The sequence below is a fragment of the Mustela lutreola genome, chromosome 10 (genome assembly GCF_030435805.1).
Source record: "Mustela lutreola isolate mMusLut2 chromosome 10, mMusLut2.pri, whole genome shotgun sequence".
Taxonomy (NCBI): Eukaryota; Metazoa; Chordata; class Mammalia; order Carnivora; family Mustelidae; genus Mustela; species Mustela lutreola.
The window spans coordinates 20473018-20491353 of NC_081299.1; the positions used below are offsets into that span (position 1 = coordinate 20473018).

Below are 18336 nucleotides of genomic sequence, written 5' to 3' on the forward strand. Positions count from 1 at the left end.
TTCTACAACAGAGCTTTTATTATTAAACATACTCATGTACTTATTTGGTACAAAATCGAGCAAACGTCCTTCTCCCCTCTACCCTCATGAGGCCACCACAGAACTTCGTGTTCATAAAGACACACTTTTGGAAGCAGTCATGACAGGTAAAGGAAAGTGCAATTCTGAAAATAACACCATACAACCAACCAAAGGGTGGGAACAAAACCAGGCAGAGTTAGTGGGTTTCTGGGCTAGCTCCCTGCTGAAGGTCCCAGTCCGGCTCATCTTTCCACAGGGAACATTACAGGAGCAGAAACTCCTGCGTATCCTGGAAGTAGTACCACCCAACTCCCTTGGTAGCATGTTTCTTCCATTTCCATCTGTGCTGTTGTAAACAGCTGATCTGTTACTTCCTTCATTTTTAAAAGATTTTATCTATTTATCTCAAAGGGAGAGAGAGCATAAGCAGGGGTGGGGCAGAGGGAGAAGCAGACCCCTGCCTGACTTGGGGCTGGGTCCCAGAACCCTGGGATCATGACCTGAGCTGAAGGCAGACGCTTAACAGACTGAGCCACCCAGGCGCCCCAATCTGTAACTTCTTTAAGAAAATCCACCCAGGTTTACATTCTTATCAACTGTCCAAAATTGAGCTTCAAGAAACAAAAATAACCACAAACAAAAAGCCAGAAGAGTAGCAAGTTTCAAAAGGATGCTAAGTGAGATCCTTTCTAGATGAAACCTACTCCCTAGAAGCCAACTGGCCAAACAGATGCACAGTGGGAGAAAACATACTATGAGAACAGGTCCAGCTGGAAAATGCCTCGGGAACTTAATTAGATCCGTTAGTCTGCATCTGTGGATTTAAAATGATCATCGTCCACAGTGGAATAGATGTGTCCCTCGTTGCTGAGAAAATCCACAGCTTGCCTAGAAAAAAACCAAGGGGGAAAACGGCTCATTTTCAAATTGACAAAGAAGAAAGGAAACGGACTTCTGGATATGGGCAACCACAGATTTTGCTCACTTCCCACTTTCTACCTTAGCTAAGAAGTCACAGCCATTTTGCTCAGAGGGCTCTTCCAGGAAGAGGCAGTAAAACTGCAAAAGTGAGATCATGCACGGAGACACTGATTATTAAAGCTGCCTTGGACCCTTCTCCCCGACTGTTGTAAAGGCAAGAAAATAGAGCCAAAATCAAATGCCAGGCTAAGCAAATGAAAATGATAATCGAAAAATGCAGTCCTGGGCGCCTGGGTAGCTCAGTGGGTAAGCCTCTGCCTTCGTTCGGCTCAGGTCATGATCTCAGGGTCCTGGGATCGGGCTCTCTGCTTGTCTGGGAGCCTGCTTCCTCCTCTCTCTCTGCCTCTCTGCCTCCTTCTGATCTCTCTGTCAAATAAATAAATAAAATCTTAAAAAATAATAATAAAATAAAAAATAAAAATGCAGTCCAGCTTGCACATGAAACTCCTAGCATAAACAGCTATTTTTCAAAGTTCCTTCTCCCTACCCACCCACCAACCCTCTGGGAAGCAAAGCTGCAGGACATTAAGAAAGGTCTTTTCCAGAAATGGGAGGACGCCTTCAAACCCTTTGAGACCCTCAAGATCAGTGTAACATTTTTTTTTTTTTTTAAGATTTTATTTATTTATTTGACAGACAGAGATCACAAGTAGGCACAGAGGCAGGCAGAGAGAGAGAGAGGAGAAAGCAGGCTCCCTGCCGAGCAGGAAGCCTGATGCGGGGCTCCATCCCAGGACCCTGGGATCATGACCTGAGCTGAAGGCAGAGGCTTAACCCACTGAGCCACCCAGGTCCCCCGAGTGTAACATATTTAATAATGTTTGTTAACAGTAACTGTTTTCTAACTACTACTAAAATGTTTACTAACAGTAATAGAGCAACTACTATGTGACAGTGGTTTTTTTTTGTTTTGTTTTAAGATTTTATTTATTTATTTGACACAGATGGAGAGAGATCACAAGTAGGCAGAGAGACAGGCAGAGGGAGAGGAGGAAGCAGGCTCCCTGCCGAGCAGAGAGCCATCCAGGCGCCCCGTTGTGACAGTGCTTCTATACCTATTCATCACTGGAACTCTGAGATAGGAATTAACTTCTTCATTTTATAAAATAGGAAATGAAATTATACCTAAGCCTTTCTTTTCTATGTAAAACTAGAATATCAACAGATTTACAGTAATAAGTAACTATCAAAGGCACCAAAGTACTCAGCTTGTTTGATTGGTTCATCGGAATCAGGAAGCAGCTTGTCTAATATGGAATCAGAAGGATGCTGGAAGGACTGATAGTTTCAGGTCCAGAGGGCCAAATGCACATCTCCACAGTGGAAAGATTAACACCAATGGGCCCATACCTCTGAGGACCAGAGCTAAGGCTCTTACTCCTCCAAATGGAATTCCACAAGAGGTCAAATTTTATCCAGTCAATTCTGCTCAAAATTATATCCCCTGCACATAATGGGAATCACTATTTGTTAAATAACAAGTGAATCAGTGATGTGATGGGTAGCGTCACCTTTGTGAGTCCTTTTTCTATCTTTCCATGACGGAACAACTCCCCTTCTGTCAAAGAGATGGCAGCTGACAGTTTTATTTTTATGTGTAATAACTTCTCATTATGAGGAAACCCTGGTGAGGTAAAATGGGTACAATTCTGGAGCCCCAGCTGATGGGAACCAAATACTCACTTTATTGAGGCTACAGTCATGTGGTGGAGCTGGTTCTTGAGATCCTGAAAGTTCAGTCCTTCAGGTCTTGGACAAGCCTTAATCAAATTCAGCACCTGAAGATTCAAAGGAGAAAGAGTTTAGCAATTACTCTAAATCAACTCCTTTATATAAACCCGAGACCTTTGATAAGAAAGAAATGAGTCAGGTCCTTAGACAGCCTTAGACTCATCAAGGAAGTAACAAATTTAAGACGGTCAGTGTCTTGGATTTCTGGAGACACTCAGTGTTTACCTGGTTTTGAGCCACAGTGAGGCCATTTGCTGGTATGGAGCTATTCCCACCAAAGATCCCTGTTTCACCCATTCCTGGATTGCTCATAGGTGCTCTTCCTGCTGGGGGCTGCATTAAGAAAGAAGTTCACAGCATTAGAAAATTTATCAATTTAAATACAGTCCTTGTATTGTGTTATAGCGTGTCAGTAAGCAGCTCACAAAAATAATTTAAGTGGTTTCCCCAATAACAATTGCTTACACTGGAAGGAACAACTATCAGCATTAAAGAGTCTTTCCAAGGAAGATAAAGTGATTCTCTGAAGCACATAATATCATCCAGAAAGGTACCTCCTAGCTCCTTCTTGTTTTTGTGCTGTTGAGGGGAACCAGAGGAAAAACAGCACCGAGAAGAAAATTACCTGGAGATCTACTATAATGGTATATATCCTTGGTGCTTTATTATTCAAACATACACTTGGCTCACTCATTTATTTATTTTGGGGAATTCCTTACCGTGCTCCTGATTTTGTTACTATTAAAAACTTTTATTATTGAAGTATAATTGACACACAGCGTTATATATGTTAGTTTCAGATGTACAACATAGTGATTTGACAATTCTATAAATTACCAGATGCTCACCATGGTAAGGGTTCACCCATTTCACTCACCCTGCCCCCCCCAATTCAAGCATTTACTGTCACCTAGGCATGAAGCATTATGAGAGGAAAAAAAAAACCAAAAAACCAGTTCCCATCACTCTCTGTTCTTCTTTTTAATAACAACAGATTATAATTCCTGTTTCCATTTTCTTTCTTCTCAGTCACTCCCCAGCCCACTATATTTGCACTCTTACTGAATATACCTTGGAAACTGTTCTAACTGAAGTCACCAGTGACTTTTCAACCAATATACCCAACAGTCCCTTTCGGTCCTAACAGTACCTCTCAGAAAGACACGCTGACCACACTCCTCTTGAAATGTACCCACCTCTCCTTAGGTTTCTGGATGGAAAGTTCTTCTGGTTCTCCACTTACTTCTCAAACTCTACTTTCTCAGCATCCCTCACCAGCCTTTCTCTCTACCTATCCCCCAAAAGGCTGACAGATCCCCCAGGATTCCACCCCAGACCTCCTCTTGGGCCACAAATTCTTGTTCCCAGCTATGGACTGGATACACCCACCTCGTGCTCTCACACACTCTGAAGTTAAGATTATGACCTTCCCTAAACCTGCTTGCCCTGCTCTATCCCACCTCAGTGAGTAAAGCTAACCTAATTCTGTAGACTTCAGTCCTGAGTCCATTCACTCACTTCCCAGTCTGTCACCACAGCCTATCACACAAGTTCAGTGTAGCTCAAGTCCATCCTCGTCACCCTGGCCTCCCGAGGGCATCTCAGCCACTAGTCTCTCCTACTCTAGTCAACTCCTGTCTTTGTGTCAGATAACAACTTCAGGTAACAATAACAGCTTCAGATCCTGTCCCTCCTGTGTCGGAAAGCTTTCAGGTGGCTCCCCCTGCCTGTGAAAATAATATACACCTAGACAGTCAAGACCCACCACAGATGTCAAGATCTCTAGTTTACTCGAGACTGCTTCTTCCTGACACACTTTACTCCCCCAGCTGCACCTGGACTTCTTCTTCTTCTTTTTTTTTTTTTTAAGATTTTATTTATTTTATTTGACAGAGATCACAAGTAGGCAGAGAGGCAGGCAGATAGAGAGGGAGGAGGAAGCAGGCTCTCTGCTGAGCAGGGGCTCGATCCCAGGACCCTGGGATCATGACCTGAGCCAAAGGCAGAGGCTTTAACCCACTGAGCCACCCAGGCGCCCCTGCACCTGGACTTCTTGCCGGCTACAAACATGCCTCTGCCCTGAACATGTTGTTCCCTGTCTGGAATGCTCCTCCCCTCATCTGCCTGGTAAACACTGACTTCCCATCTGGCAAAGCCCAACTTAATGGCTACTGCCTTTGCAAAGCTGTCCAACATGCCCCAAGCCAAGTCAGCCAAGTTCTTCCTCCTCAGCTCTCAGACATTTGGCCCATTCCCTCTCACAGCAGCCAGCACACTATTCGCCTGGCACTTTCTGCCACAAGCCCCTCCATTTTCACAGTGCCTGGTGCAACTTGTGCTCAATGTTCTATCCACTGAACTGAATAAATAAAGATGATAGAATGTCAAATGTGTTAACTACCCAAAAGAGATATAAAAGCACTGCGGAAACTTGTTAGGAGAAATCCCATCGAGTGAGGAGATGCATTCATTCAATAAATGCTCATTAAATGCCTACTGCTTTGAGGTAATAAATAAAAACCAGTCATGGTCTCTTGTTTTCAAGCTAGATACCTTCACGCTACCTGCTGGTAAAACAGAAGTCTTACATCTTAGGATCCAGTAATACTGAACTGAAGGCTAGTTCTTACCCAAATACTCTGCTGAAAGGGCCTCGGGTCGTGCTTCAGGTAACCCCACACCTCACGAATCTTTCAGGACTTGGTTTAGGCATCACCTCCTCCAAGGCGTCTCCCTTGATGTCCAGGTCAGGATGGGAAACACTTTGCTGTGGTTCCACGGTACCCTGTGCTTGCCACTTATCCTGCCTTCACTGCCGAGGCGATCTGAATCTCCACTGCTCAAATATGAACTCTTTGCAGGAAAGAGTGTTTTATTTACTCCTCAATGTAACTGTGTTTGTGCCTGGTTTCCACTCCCTCATCATCCATTCTCACTTTATAAATCACTTTTATGAAATATATGATCCATACACATATATGTCATTAACTATGGCAATAAAATAAACACTCTAAACTTTCTACCTAGTTCTGTTCTTTTTCTTTCTTTTTTTTTTTTTTTTAAAGATTATTTATTACTTATTTGACAGAGAGAGAGTGTCACAGTGAGAGAGGAAATGCAAGCAGGAGGAGTAGGAGAGGGAGAAGCAGGATTCCCACTAAGCAGAGAGCCCAACATGGGGCTCTATCCCAGGACCCCAGGATCATGACCTGAGCCAAAGGCAGACGCTTAACAACTGAGCCACCCAGGTGCCCCAAATTCTGTTCTTTTTAACCCATTTCCCACATCCTCTACCGAATCCTCCCTTGTGAAGATCCAGGTTTCCAAATCCAGTGGCAGATGTCTCTCATCACCTGCCTTGACTTCAAGCCGCATTCTACAGTTGATCACCACCCCCTCCTTCCTAAAATAGTCTTTTCAGAATATTCTACAGAATGACATTTCCTGGTTTCCTCCTAACTGGTAATTTTCTTTTTACCACTGGCTTCTGTTCTACTCAGACTTCTAAAGGTTAGTGTGTCCCAGAGCTCAGGTCTCTGACCTCTTAACTCCCCGGTTATCTCATCTCATCCGAGGCTTTAAATATCACCTACGCGATGACTCCCGAATTTCCACCTTTAGCCCCGACCTCTCCCTTGGATCCCCCTCTACATATTCAACCATCCATTCTGTTCTCCACTTGGGTATCTACCTGGCACCTCACCACTTGGCAAGTCCCAACAGAACTCTGGATTTTACCCTCCAAATGTGTTAGCTTCACTTAGTTGCTCAAGCCCCAAAGTCATTTTTGAATCCTTCCTCTTTATATCCTATATGTAACCCACCGACGAGTCCTGTCAGCTCTACCTTCAAATTACATCAGCCAACCACTCCTTACCCCAGCTGCTGCTACCATTCCTAGATTAATTCTGCAGCTATTCCTGGTGCCTCATCATCTACGCTCCATACAGCAGCCCAGCCCAGGTGAATTTCTTAAAAGACATATCAGACCATGTCACTCCCTCATTGAAACCTTCTAAGGGCCTAGAATAATGATTGGTACACATCAGGCTCAATAAATATTTCTCAAAGGAACGAATAAATGAATGGATTTCTTTGTATCCCCAGTGCTTACCAAATTGGCACAGAACAGGATGCAATAGCATCCTTAGTGGCTCAGGGGTTTTCTACACTTTCCTACTCTGTAACCAATAATCCTTCACCTGGGCACCAGAAATCATCTAAGGACTTTTTTTTGCCTTTTTTTTTTTTTTTTTAAAGTGGGCTCCACATCCAACATGGGGCTTGAACTCACAGTCCGGAGATCAAGAGTGACATGCTCTACCATATCAACTGAGCCAGCTAGGCACCCCAATCTAAGGACATTCTAATAGAAGAATAAACCCTCTGTGTGGCCCTAGATGGACTGGTCAAAAGGAATTTACATGGTAGAAAATAATGTTGAAAATTTTCAATATGAAGCAGGGAAGATAACTTTAGGGACAAAATAATGGTGCATAATTTTTCCTATTTAGCCAACAGATTAGAAGAAAAGCAGTAAAATGCTGTCCATGTTGGGATATTTCTCTGAATACAATCCTGGAGCCAAGCATTCAGCCTACAGTTAGTTATGTGTCTACACGTGAAGGCTGTTTTAGGCTTCGGCCTTCCAAGTCAGTGGGGTTAGAGGAACTTGGAATTCTGAGAGAAAAAGGAGTGCTTCCTCTGGAATAAAATAACATGGCAAAGCTCATGAAGAAAATGCTCTGAGGACTGAGTGAGGCCTTTCTTCTGGCTCAACCTTCAAAACATCAAGAAAATCGAAGCCAGAGCACAGAAGCTGTCTATGTTTTTCCAGAGAAGAGAAAAAATTCCGAGAGTAGAGTTGCTCACCTGGCTGTTAGATTTGCTTAGGATCATGTGTGCATTGACAACTTCCAGAATGTGGGTGGTGAACTCATTCATATCCTCCAGAGGCATGATCTTAAAGGCTACAAGGCTTTTTTTGTTCTAATAAAATAAAGGGAAAAACGTGAATAAAGGACAAGCACATTCAAAGCAACCTTAGGTCAAAACACTATGGCATTTGTCTTGGTTATGATATTCTGCCAATATGGAAAAAATGTGTTATATACTTAAAATTTTTAACTCAAGGTCAATCCTAATATAGTCATTCATAGGAGGAAAAAACAAAACCAGCTCAGAGTTGTTCAAAAACTTGCCCAAGGTTTACACAACCGAGCAGAGTAGTCTCCTGACTCGAAATCCGGTGTCCTCCTTTTTTACCCCTTAGTGGATGCCGTGGATGGCAACTATAGGCACGGATCCTGTTCTTTCTCTACCATTCTATTAGTTGTGTGTGTGTGTGTTTAAAGATTTTATTTTTAAGTGATTTTTCCACTGAACGTGGGGCTTGAACTCAACATGGAAATCAAGAGTTGCATGCTCTTCTGACTGAGTCAGCCAGGCACCCCTCTGTGAGTTTTATATTAAGCTAAAAAACCCGTTATTTCTCTTCGAAGAGAATAATGAAGTAATTTCAATCTAATTCCCACTTAACAGAAAGACTTGGTTTAATCTTAAGTATCCTAAACTCAGGCATGAGTCCAGAAACTGCTTCATGCAAATATAACTTAACTATCATTTTTTCTTGCTTCACCTGAAAAGATCTCAGATGGCCAGCCACTTTCACATAAGTCTCTGGAGGAACCACTGTGTTTTCACTGCTGGCATCCTGAAAGAAAAAAACATATCACATGAAGGTTTTAGGGATGTTGGTAAAACTTTAAAACTGTTAAAAAAACAAAATAACCTGCTGAATTATGTACAGAAAGACAGCATTAAAAAGTAAGAGTGCGGGGTGCCTGGGTGGCTCAGTGGGTAAAAAGCCTCTGCCTTCGGCTCAGGTCATGATCCCAGGGTCGTAGGATTGAGCCCCGCATCGGGCTCTCTGCTCAGCAGGGAGCCTGCTTCCTCCTCTCTCTTTGCCTGCCTCTCTGCCTACTTGTGATTTCTGTCTGTCAAAATAAATAAACAAAATCTTAAAAAAAAAAAAAGTAAGAGTGCTAACGGATCCTCATGTGGCACTAACTAGTTTGCATGCTTTTTAGAATTTACCTTTTTAGAATATCAGGCACTAGAATAAAAAGACCTCTAATAATAATTGCCAGTTCCAAAGCTCTATGTCACATACATCATCAAAAAAGCAAACAAGTGGGCTCATGGGTGGCTCAGACAGTTAAGCATCTACCTTTGGCTTGGGTCATGATCCCAGGGTTCTGGGATCAAGTCCCATATCTGGCTCACTGCTCGGCGGGAGTCTGGTTCTCCCTGTCCCTCTGCCTGCTGCTCCCCTTTGCTTGTGCGTTCTCTCCCTCTGACAAATAAATAACGCCCCCCCCCCACCAAAAAAGCAAACAAGTATGCACTCTTATTCACTGCTGTTGGGCACAAAATTTTCTAGTGGATCTACTTATCAGCACAGCAATTCAACATTTAGGATTTTAAGGAAATAATTAAGAAACTGCATTAAGATTTAGATGCATTTATTTATTTATTTTTAAAGATTTTATTTGTTAGAGACAGGGAGTGTACACACCAAAGCAAGAGGAGGGGCAGAGGGCAAAGCAGGCTCCCCGCTGCTGCACAGGGATCCCAATGCAGGGCTCAATCCTAGGACCCTGAGATCATGACCTGCCTCCAGGCAGATGCTTAACTGACTGAGCCACCCAGGTGCCCCAAGATTTACCTTTAAATGCAGCTCTTGATCTGAGGGCCTTGAGTTTGAACCCCACAGTGGGTGTAGAGATTACTTAAATAAATAAAAATTTTTAAAAAATTTAACCTTATGTATATTCATATAGCATAATCTAAAATACTAAAAAACTGAAAACAACCTAAATAACCAACAAGTCATGCACTCATACAATGGGATACTTCACACCATTGTAACTCATAATGTAGATTTCGATTTATTGTCAGAGAAGACCAGTTGTGGTGGCACGTGGGAAAAAAAGCTGATTTCCCCTGTGGAGGAAAAGACACACCAGAATGCTAACAATGGTTAACTAGGATAATTATGGCTAATTTTAACATGTCTTTTTGAGTTTTCTAATAAATGATTTATAACAAATATGTATTAACTAAGTCTTAAAGTTCTTTTCTGATCATAAAATGTTTAAGTATAGGGGCGCCTGGGTGGCTCAGTTGTTAAGCATCTGCCTTCAGCTCAGGTCATGATCTTGTGGTCCTGGGATTGAGCCCTGTGTTGGGCTCCCTGCTTAGCGGAGAGTCTGCCTCTCCCTTTGCCCCTCCCCTGCCATGCTCTCTTTCTCTCAAATAAATAAATAAAATCTTAAAAAAAAAAAAAAAAGTTTAAGTACAAGGGCACCTGGCTGCCTCAGTCGGGAGCATGCTGCTCTTGATCTCGGGGTTGTAAGTTCAAGCCCCATGTTGGGTGTAGAAATTACTTAAAAATAAAACCTTAAATAAAAAAAATATATGTTCATATATATATAAAATTATATATCATCTTATCCTTTATGTAAGACTGCATACATCTCTACGTACAGATATACAGACAAAAATGTATGAAAAGATATTTACCAAAACCTGTTAGAGCAATTAACTGTCCCTTCTAGAATGTGGGATTTCGGGAGACTTTAAATGTTTTATAAGTAAGCATAGTACATGTTGTTTGCTCATGTAGCATTAGGCATTATAGTATCTACCTCCCCACTTGATGTCAAGGATTGGGTCTTTCTCATTCTTTGTATACAAGGGACCAAGCACAGTCTGGTTCAAAATTGGTACTCCAATAATAATTATTGAATGAATTATTCCATATTTTTCCAAGAAGCAAAAATTAAAGAATGCAGAACTACCTAGTTATTTCTCTATAGACAACTTGTGCTTTTTTAAGAGAAAATAGTATACGAAGTATTTATGATCTAAATTTTCTATAATGAATGTATTTTTAAACTATAAAAAACCAGGGTGCCTGGGTGGTACAGTGAGTGGGTTAAGCCTGCCTTTGGCTCAGGTCATTATTTCAGAGTCCTGGGATCAAACCCCACAACCGGCTCTCTGCTCAGTGGGGAGCCTGCTTCCCTCTCTCTCTGCCTGCCTCTCTGCCTACTTGTGATCTCTGTCTGTCAAATAAATATATAAAATATTAAAATATATATATATAAAAAACCAAGAGGTCTTTTACACAATTAAAAATAAAAAGGATAAAAAATATAATTTTCCTTTTAGTTTATCTCCATGTTTACACAGATAGTCATATACATGTTGCTTTACAAAAATGGGGTCATACCACATATACCATCTTGTAATATGTTCTTTTCCTCTCAAGTTTATGGTAAACACTTCATGACAGTTACACATTTCTGTATCACCTATTATATATCATAAATATACCACGGTTTAGTAAGGCCCTATTGCTTGTATTTTGAAACTGTTTTTTAAAAATAATTACTGTTGGGGCGCCTGGGTGGCTCAGTGGGTTAAAGCCTCTGCCTTCAGCTCAGGTCATGATCTCAGGGTCCTGGGATTGAGCCCTGCATTGGGCTCCTGGCTCAGAGGCACCCCTGCTTCCTCCTCTCTCCCTGCCTCTCTGCCTACTTGTGATCTGTCAAATAAATAAATAAATTAAATATTTACAAAAAGAATAAAAATAATTATTGTTATTAAAAGATTTGAGAGGGGCGCCTGGGTGGCTCAGTGGTTGGGCTGCTGCCCTTCGGCTCGGGTCATGATCTCAGGATCCTGGGATCGAGCCCCACGTCGGGCTCTCTGCTCGGCGGGGAGCCTGCTTCCTCCTCTCTCTCTGCCTGCCTCTCTGCCTGCTTGTGATCTCTCTCTGTCAAATGAATAAATAAAAAACTTTAAAAAAAAAATAAAAAAATAAAAGATTTGAGAGTTTGAGGGGCGCCTGGGTGGCTCAGTGGGTTGAGCTGCTGCCTTCGGCTTAGGTCATGATCTCAGGGTCCTGGGATCGAGTCCCGCATCGGGCTCTCTGCTCAGCAGGGAGCCTGCTTCCCCCTCTCTCTCTCTGCCTGCCTCTCCATCTACTTGTGATTTCTCTCTGTCAAATAAATAAAATCTTTAAATAAATAAATAAATAAAAGATTTGAGAGTTTGAGAGAGAGAGAAAGAACACAAACCGGGTGAGGGGCACAAGGAGAAGTACACTGCCCACTGAGAAGGGAGTCTGATATGGGGCTTGATCTCGGCACTGCAGGACCATGACCTAAGCCAAAAGCAGACAATTAACCAACTGAGCCACCTGGGCGCCCCTGAAACTGTTTTTTTAGTTTGTTTGTTTTTTTAAGATTTTAGTTATTTATTTGACAGACAGAGATCACAAGTAGGCAGAGAGGCAGGCAGAGAGAGAGGTGGAAGCAGGCTCCCTGCTGAGCAGAGAGCAAGATGCAGGCCTTGATCCCAGGACCCTGGGATCATGACCTGAGCCAAAGGCAGAGGCTTTAACCCACTGAGCCATCCAGGCACACTTTTTTTTTAAGGATTTATTTGCGAGAGAAAGTGCACTCAAGTGGGAGAAGGGCAAATGGAGAGGGTGAGGGAAGCAGACTCCCTGCTGAGTGCAGAGCACTACTCATCGCTCAAACTCACAACCCTGAGATCAAGACCTAAGACTAAACCAAGAGTCTAACAGTTAACCAACCGAGCCACCCAGGCACCCCTGAAACTGTTTTTAATTTTTCATTATTATAAACAATGCTATGATCAACAATCTTACAACTGAATCTTTGCACACATCTTTTATTATTATTATTTTTTAAAGTTTGTATTTATTTGCCAGAGAGCACAAGCAGGGGCAGCAGCAGGCAGAGGGAGAAGCAGGCTCCCGGCTGAGCAAGGAGCCTGATGTGGGACTCGATCCCAGGACCCCTAAGATCATGACCTGAGCTGAAGGCAGATGCTTAACCAACTGAGCCACTTAGGTGTCCCTTTGCACACATCTTATTATCTTATTTCCTTAACGTAACCTCTGGCAGGGGAGAGCTATATCAACATTCTTATGACGGATGATTTTGATCATGAGCTGATTTTTGAGGTAGCTTATATCAATTTATACTCAAACCATCAAGGTAGGATGGCATCCAATTCCCTTGACAAACATGACAAATCATTCAACAAATATTTAGTTAAGTCCCTGCTAAGTGCTAGAGGCACTGTGGTAGCTACTACTTTTTTTTTTAAAGAATATATATATACATTTTTAGATTCTATTTATTCAGTTGACTGAGAGATAGAGAGCTCAAGTAGGCAGAGAGGCAGGCAGAGGGAAAGGGAGAAGCAGGCTCTTGGCTGAGCAGGGAGCCCAATGTGGGGCTCGATCCCAGAACTCTGGGATCATGACCTGAGCCGAAGGCAGACACTCAACCTACCGAGCTACCCAGGCGCCCCTGATAGCTACTACTCTTATCAGAAGTAGACACTGCCATTCTTTTTTTCTTCCTATGTTAATTTAATAAATTAAAAAAGGCAGGGTGCCTGGGTGGCTCAATCGGTTAAGTGTCTCACTCTTGATTTAGTCTCGGGTCATGATCGCAGGGTCGTGAGAGTGAGTCCTGCGTGGAGCCTGCTTAAGACTCTCGCTCTCCTTCTGCCTCTGTCCCACCACCCCTTCCTTCTCTAAACATACAAAAACAAAACAAAACCCTGTTTTCACAGAGTTTATATTCTAGTGTGTCCTGTCACTTGCCTTTTAACTTTGCTTATATATGGTGAAGTTTGGAACATTTTAAATTTTTATGAATTCAAATGTGTTAACCTTTCATTTTAAGATTTCTGCCTTTGTCGTCTTGCTTATAAATTATTCTAATACTAAGAAATTAAAAAGAGTAAAAAAGTCCAACATCTCGAGTCCCAAAGTAGCCCCACCCTAAATTCAAAAATAACTGCTTACATCTGTGTCAACCCACTGGCGAACATCCATGGGCGCAGCTGTCATGTCATCTATTTTGTACACAATGTTGGTTGGGGCCTTCTCTGCATGTCTGATTATACCCACAATAGTGACCTAGATCAGAAGGAAAGAAAAGTTGGGTTTTCCTGGAAACTAAAACATTCATGTACTTTTTAAATGAGTAACTTTTATTTCATTCTTCACATGATGAAGGGACTCTTCCACAAACTGTTTTACTTACCTGTGAAATCTCAACGTTCCCAATTTTGAACATTTCATCAACTAGAGTGGCAGAAAGCAGCTGAGATATGGTACAGGGTACAATGTGCTGGGCTCGGGCTCTCTGAAAAGATAGATGCATAAATTCAGTTAAGAGGCGCGCCTGGGTGGCTCAATGGGTTAAAGCCTCTGCCTTCGGCTCAGGTCATGATCCCAGGGTCCTGGGATCGAGCCCCAAGTCGGGCTCTCTGCTTGGTGGGGAGCCTGCTTCCCTTCCTCTCTGCCTACTTGTGATCTCTGTCAAATGAATAAATAAAATCTTTTAAAAAAAATTCAGTTAAGAAAATAATAACTACCACCCACTAACACCTTCCATGTGCCAAGCACTTGACATACATCATTAACATTGAATCCTCACTCTTGCTTCACAGAGATGGAAACCAAGATCATATAGCTAACAAATACCACACTTCAGAATTCAAACTAGGTGTCTGACTCCAAAGCTCCTGATCAATGAGTTAAGTTTGTGTGGCACATGGATTCACTAAAATGAGCACGTCAGAATGTGGACAACATAAGGAAGGATGACCTGCTTCCGGGACAAAACTTATACTCCAGTTTTAGGACAAAGGCAAGCTGGAGCTGGCTGTTTAGTTCACCAATGACAGGGGATGGTATTTGGAAAAGGTTTGAGAAATGGCCAGCAGAGACAGAACTTGGAGTTGCCCTATGTCTCATGATAAAATATAACAAAAGTTCAAGGTAGAGTTTTCTTAAGGACAGATGCTCTGACAATAGAATGGAAGTCCTGGGGAAAATGGGATAAAGGCTTGACCATGCTGGACGTCCTAAAGGGAAAGGACACTATGCGTTGGGTAGGTGATGTCTACCCAAGGACACTGAAATCCCATTCAAAAGCAGCCTAACAACTTACTATCACCTACAACTGGCCATGGCAGGTCTCATGGCATAAAGATGAGAAAAATGGAATAGGATTTGCCCTCAACACACTCCTACCTAATGGAGGCACAACTGTAAATAACAAACCTGGTCTTGATACACTACAGAGTGAGACACACTACATGGGATCCCAGAAAAACGTACTGGCACTTTCAAAGGTAGCATTCAGGCTCTACCCTGACGTGTGAAAACGTCAACACTAAAACAATAAGGCACGGGCATTACAGGCTACCGGTAAATATGCACCCTCATAAACTCATTTAGAGAAATAAGCACAAGGAAAAAAAGGCACGGTGGATTAAAGATTAGAATTTTTTTATTTATTTATTTGACAGTCAGAGATCACAAATAGGCAGAGAGGCAGGCAGAGAGGGGTAAGCAGGGTCCCTGCTGAGCAGAGAGCCCGATGCGGGGCTCCATCCCAGGACCCTGGGATCATGACCTGAGCTGAAGGCAGAGGCTTTAGCCCACTGAGCCACCCAGGCACCCCAAAGATTAGAACTTTTGTCAGAAATCAACAACCAAACAGCTATTCTTCATGTAAGATGGAATGTAACAGACTCAGTCCCTTCACCTCCCAGACCCTCTGTTGTACAATGGAATAATTAATAAATACATTATGGAATAATATGAAATAACTGGTATGAAAAATATAAAGCAATGTCCAAATGTATGGGAATTATCAATCAATTCTTTCCCACTGACACATACCCCTGAATTAACAGTTTAGGTAAAAGCTTATCAACCTGTACAAAAAATACAGAACCTGCTAATATTGAACCTTAACACCACATCTGAACGACACCTAACAAGTAGCCAAATCAACCTGTATTTAAAAAAGATGAAATCAATAGCAGTTAAATACAAACTCACCTCTGAAAGTGAATAACAAGCATTTAGACAGCTTTTTACATATCATGCTCCTATATATTACATTACCTTATTTATCAATTTTCAGCACCACCGTGTGATATAAGTAGTACTAGTACCATTATCTGATGAGAAAAACTAAGGGCCACAAGGTTCAAGTCGTCGCACTAAAGATACTGCCACTTAAAAGCTGATTCCAGACACTATCTATCCTGGTTCCAACACTCATGTTCTTTTTAACAAAAAGATCTGGGACCAGGGGTGTCTGGCGGCTCAGTAAAAAGAGCATGTGACCTGAACTGGGGAGGGGGGTGGTGGTTCTGAGTTCAAGACCCATGTCGGGTGCAGAGATTACTTAAATAAATACAAACTTAAAAAACAAAACCTGGGACCATTTATTGAAAGTGACTACAGGGCAGGCACTTTATATACACTATATATTAGAATATTCAGTCTCATAACAACTTTATAAGGTATGTATTAACAATCTCATTTGATTCCTGATGTTAAGAAATTCGTCCAATGAGGGCGCCTGGGTGGCTCAGTGGGTTAGGCTACTGCCTTCAGCTCAGGTCATGATCTCAGGGTCATGGGATCGAGTCCCGCATCGGGCTCTCTGCTTGGCGGGGAGCCTGCTTCCTCCTCTCTCTCTCTCTGTCTGCCTCTCTGCCTACTTGTGATCTCTCTCTGTCAAATAAATTAGTAAAATCTTTAAAAAAAAAAAAAAAAAGAAATTTTTCCAATGAAACCCTATGTGTCAGAGTAATGGTAGAACACAGATATACCTGACTTCCCAGACCATGCTCTTCCCACCGCTTTTTATCACCTCATTACATGTAATTAAAAAAAAAAAAAAAAGAATTTCGAATACATGAAGAATACAAAATAGGCTAGTAACAAAAGCCCAGTTTTCCCACAAGACTGATTCTTTAGCTATATTGGTAAATTTCAGAATAAAGCCAATTCAACGTTGGAAGCGAAAGTAGGAGAAATGTCCTTTTTTTAAAACTTACAGCACTTAATTCTAAGATTCGGTAAGGCAGTAACTGGTAATTATCCAATCAGTTCATGTTTGACACATTTTGCCGAATAAATTTTCTCTCAGGGACGAGTTAGGAACTTCAGAACAGAATGAAATAAAACGGAATACTCTTTCAACCTACTGATTTCTTTTCAGCCTGCGAAGGTGTCAGCGATCCGAAGCCCCCGGGGGACTGCGTGTAGCCGCCCGCTCCGCCGAAGGAGGAGCTGCTGTAGCTTTCAGATGCATCTGGTTTTAAACAACAGTATCAATACCCGTGCCGCTTTCCAAGCCTCAGAACACCCCACAGGCCCCCTCAGACTTCACCCCACAGCCAACCACTCCCAGCATCGCCCTAATCTTCCTCACCACCTTAACCCCGGCCCCCCGCCCCTTCGCCACCCCGTCCCTCCCCCACTCGCACCGCCGCACGCCTCTACGACCCCTGCCCTCTTGCTAAATCCTCTTTGCGATTCTCATCCTTACTAAACCACATCCTGGTCCCGACTCTCTCAGGAAAGAAGTCCAGAAGAAGCCTATCTGGCGGGTTTGTCCAGCTCCTCAGAACCCTGCTGCGGCCGCAGTGTTAAATCCACTTCCCGCTGGTGCCACAAACTCCTTCCCGCGAACCATGGAGCCAATCAGTGTCCAGAACGCTTCTTGCTTCAGCCAATCAATGCTCACGAACTTTACGCTTTTTCCCGTCTTCTCGGGCCATGCTTGTGAAAACGCGCACTCCGCTTCCGATGGGGCTGGAAGCCTCCGCGGCCATTTTTCCTAAGGGCAAAACAAGCGGCGCAAGCGGAAGCAAGGAACGGCGAGAGGCTGATAGGGCCGAGTCTCAAGAAAACAACCAATCAAAATGATAATTCCGAATCTCTGGCAGCATAATCCCACCTCCGTCAGTGAGCGACATCTTACATCACTTCCTTTGTTTGGTGTACCCCGGTTCCCGCCAAACTCTTGCCAATCAGACGACGCCTTAATCTACACCAATTCAGCAGAATTCTTGCTTCGGTGACTCGGTTTCGCGGTCGGGTGCGGCGTTTCGCACCTGGCGTCTCACCGTAATGTGTTCAGGGCAGGTCGAGGGTTTGCTAGTTCCTTTCCCAAAAAAGCCAGGTTCTGTTTTTGTATCGGCATTCCCTCGTCCTGATTTCCCTCCGTAAGGCTGTGGGGTATTAACATACATCCTCCTCCCCGGAACGGCCTTTTAGAAGATCTGAGGATCGCATCCCACCCCTGCCCCCTCCTCTGCGTGTTTAATAGGGTTCCGCATCCCTGATTGTTTAAACTCTTCTTCGTGTAACATTGTTCTGTCCCTCCCGTAGAAAGGAGAACACGTCTGTCAGCTCCTTCCTCTAAATATCGCCAGATTGTTAGGCCCCCTCACACCCCACTTATTTAGATTAAAAAAGCTTTGTTGCCTCTTTTGTTCCAAGTTCTGTGCTGGCCACTGGGATTCAACGGGAAGACAGACAGACATAGTCCCTAGGCTCCTGGGTCGTTTTATTTTTCTAAAACAGCAGGCATTGTCTTAAATTCTTTACGTTTAGTAACTCAGTCCTGTGAGGTCGGTGAATACTGTCCCTGCCCCAGTTGTAATTTACAAGGGAGG

General features: G+C 42.9%; 1 protein-coding gene across 1 annotated transcript; it reads right to left on the reverse strand.

Annotated features, from left to right (window-relative positions):
- On the reverse strand, positions 1-17491 carry RPA2 (replication protein A2). The gene is made up of 9 exons (XM_059136943.1): positions 17205-17491; positions 16861-16967; positions 13890-13991; positions 13649-13762; positions 8372-8446; positions 7606-7722; positions 2959-3066; positions 2686-2780; positions 1-909 (listed from the first exon to the last, which is right to left on the reverse strand). Exons 1-9 carry the CDS (start codon positions 17212-17214, stop codon positions 825-827), a joined length of 813 nt encoding a protein of 270 aa, XP_058992926.1. The 5' UTR covers positions 17215-17491; the 3' UTR covers positions 1-824.
- Positions 17492-18336: the final 845 nt, after the last annotated feature.

Coding starts and splice junctions, on each gene's coding strand:
- RPA2 (XM_059136943.1), bottom strand. Junction 8,447..13,648: donor GCCAGTGGGTTGACACAGAT/GTAAGCAGTTAT, acceptor TTTTTCTTTCAG/GATGCCAGCAGTGAAAACAC. Junction 7,723..8,371: donor GCCATCTGAGATCTTTTCAG/GTGAAGCAAGAA, acceptor TTATTTTATTAG/AACAAAAAAAGCCTTGTAGC.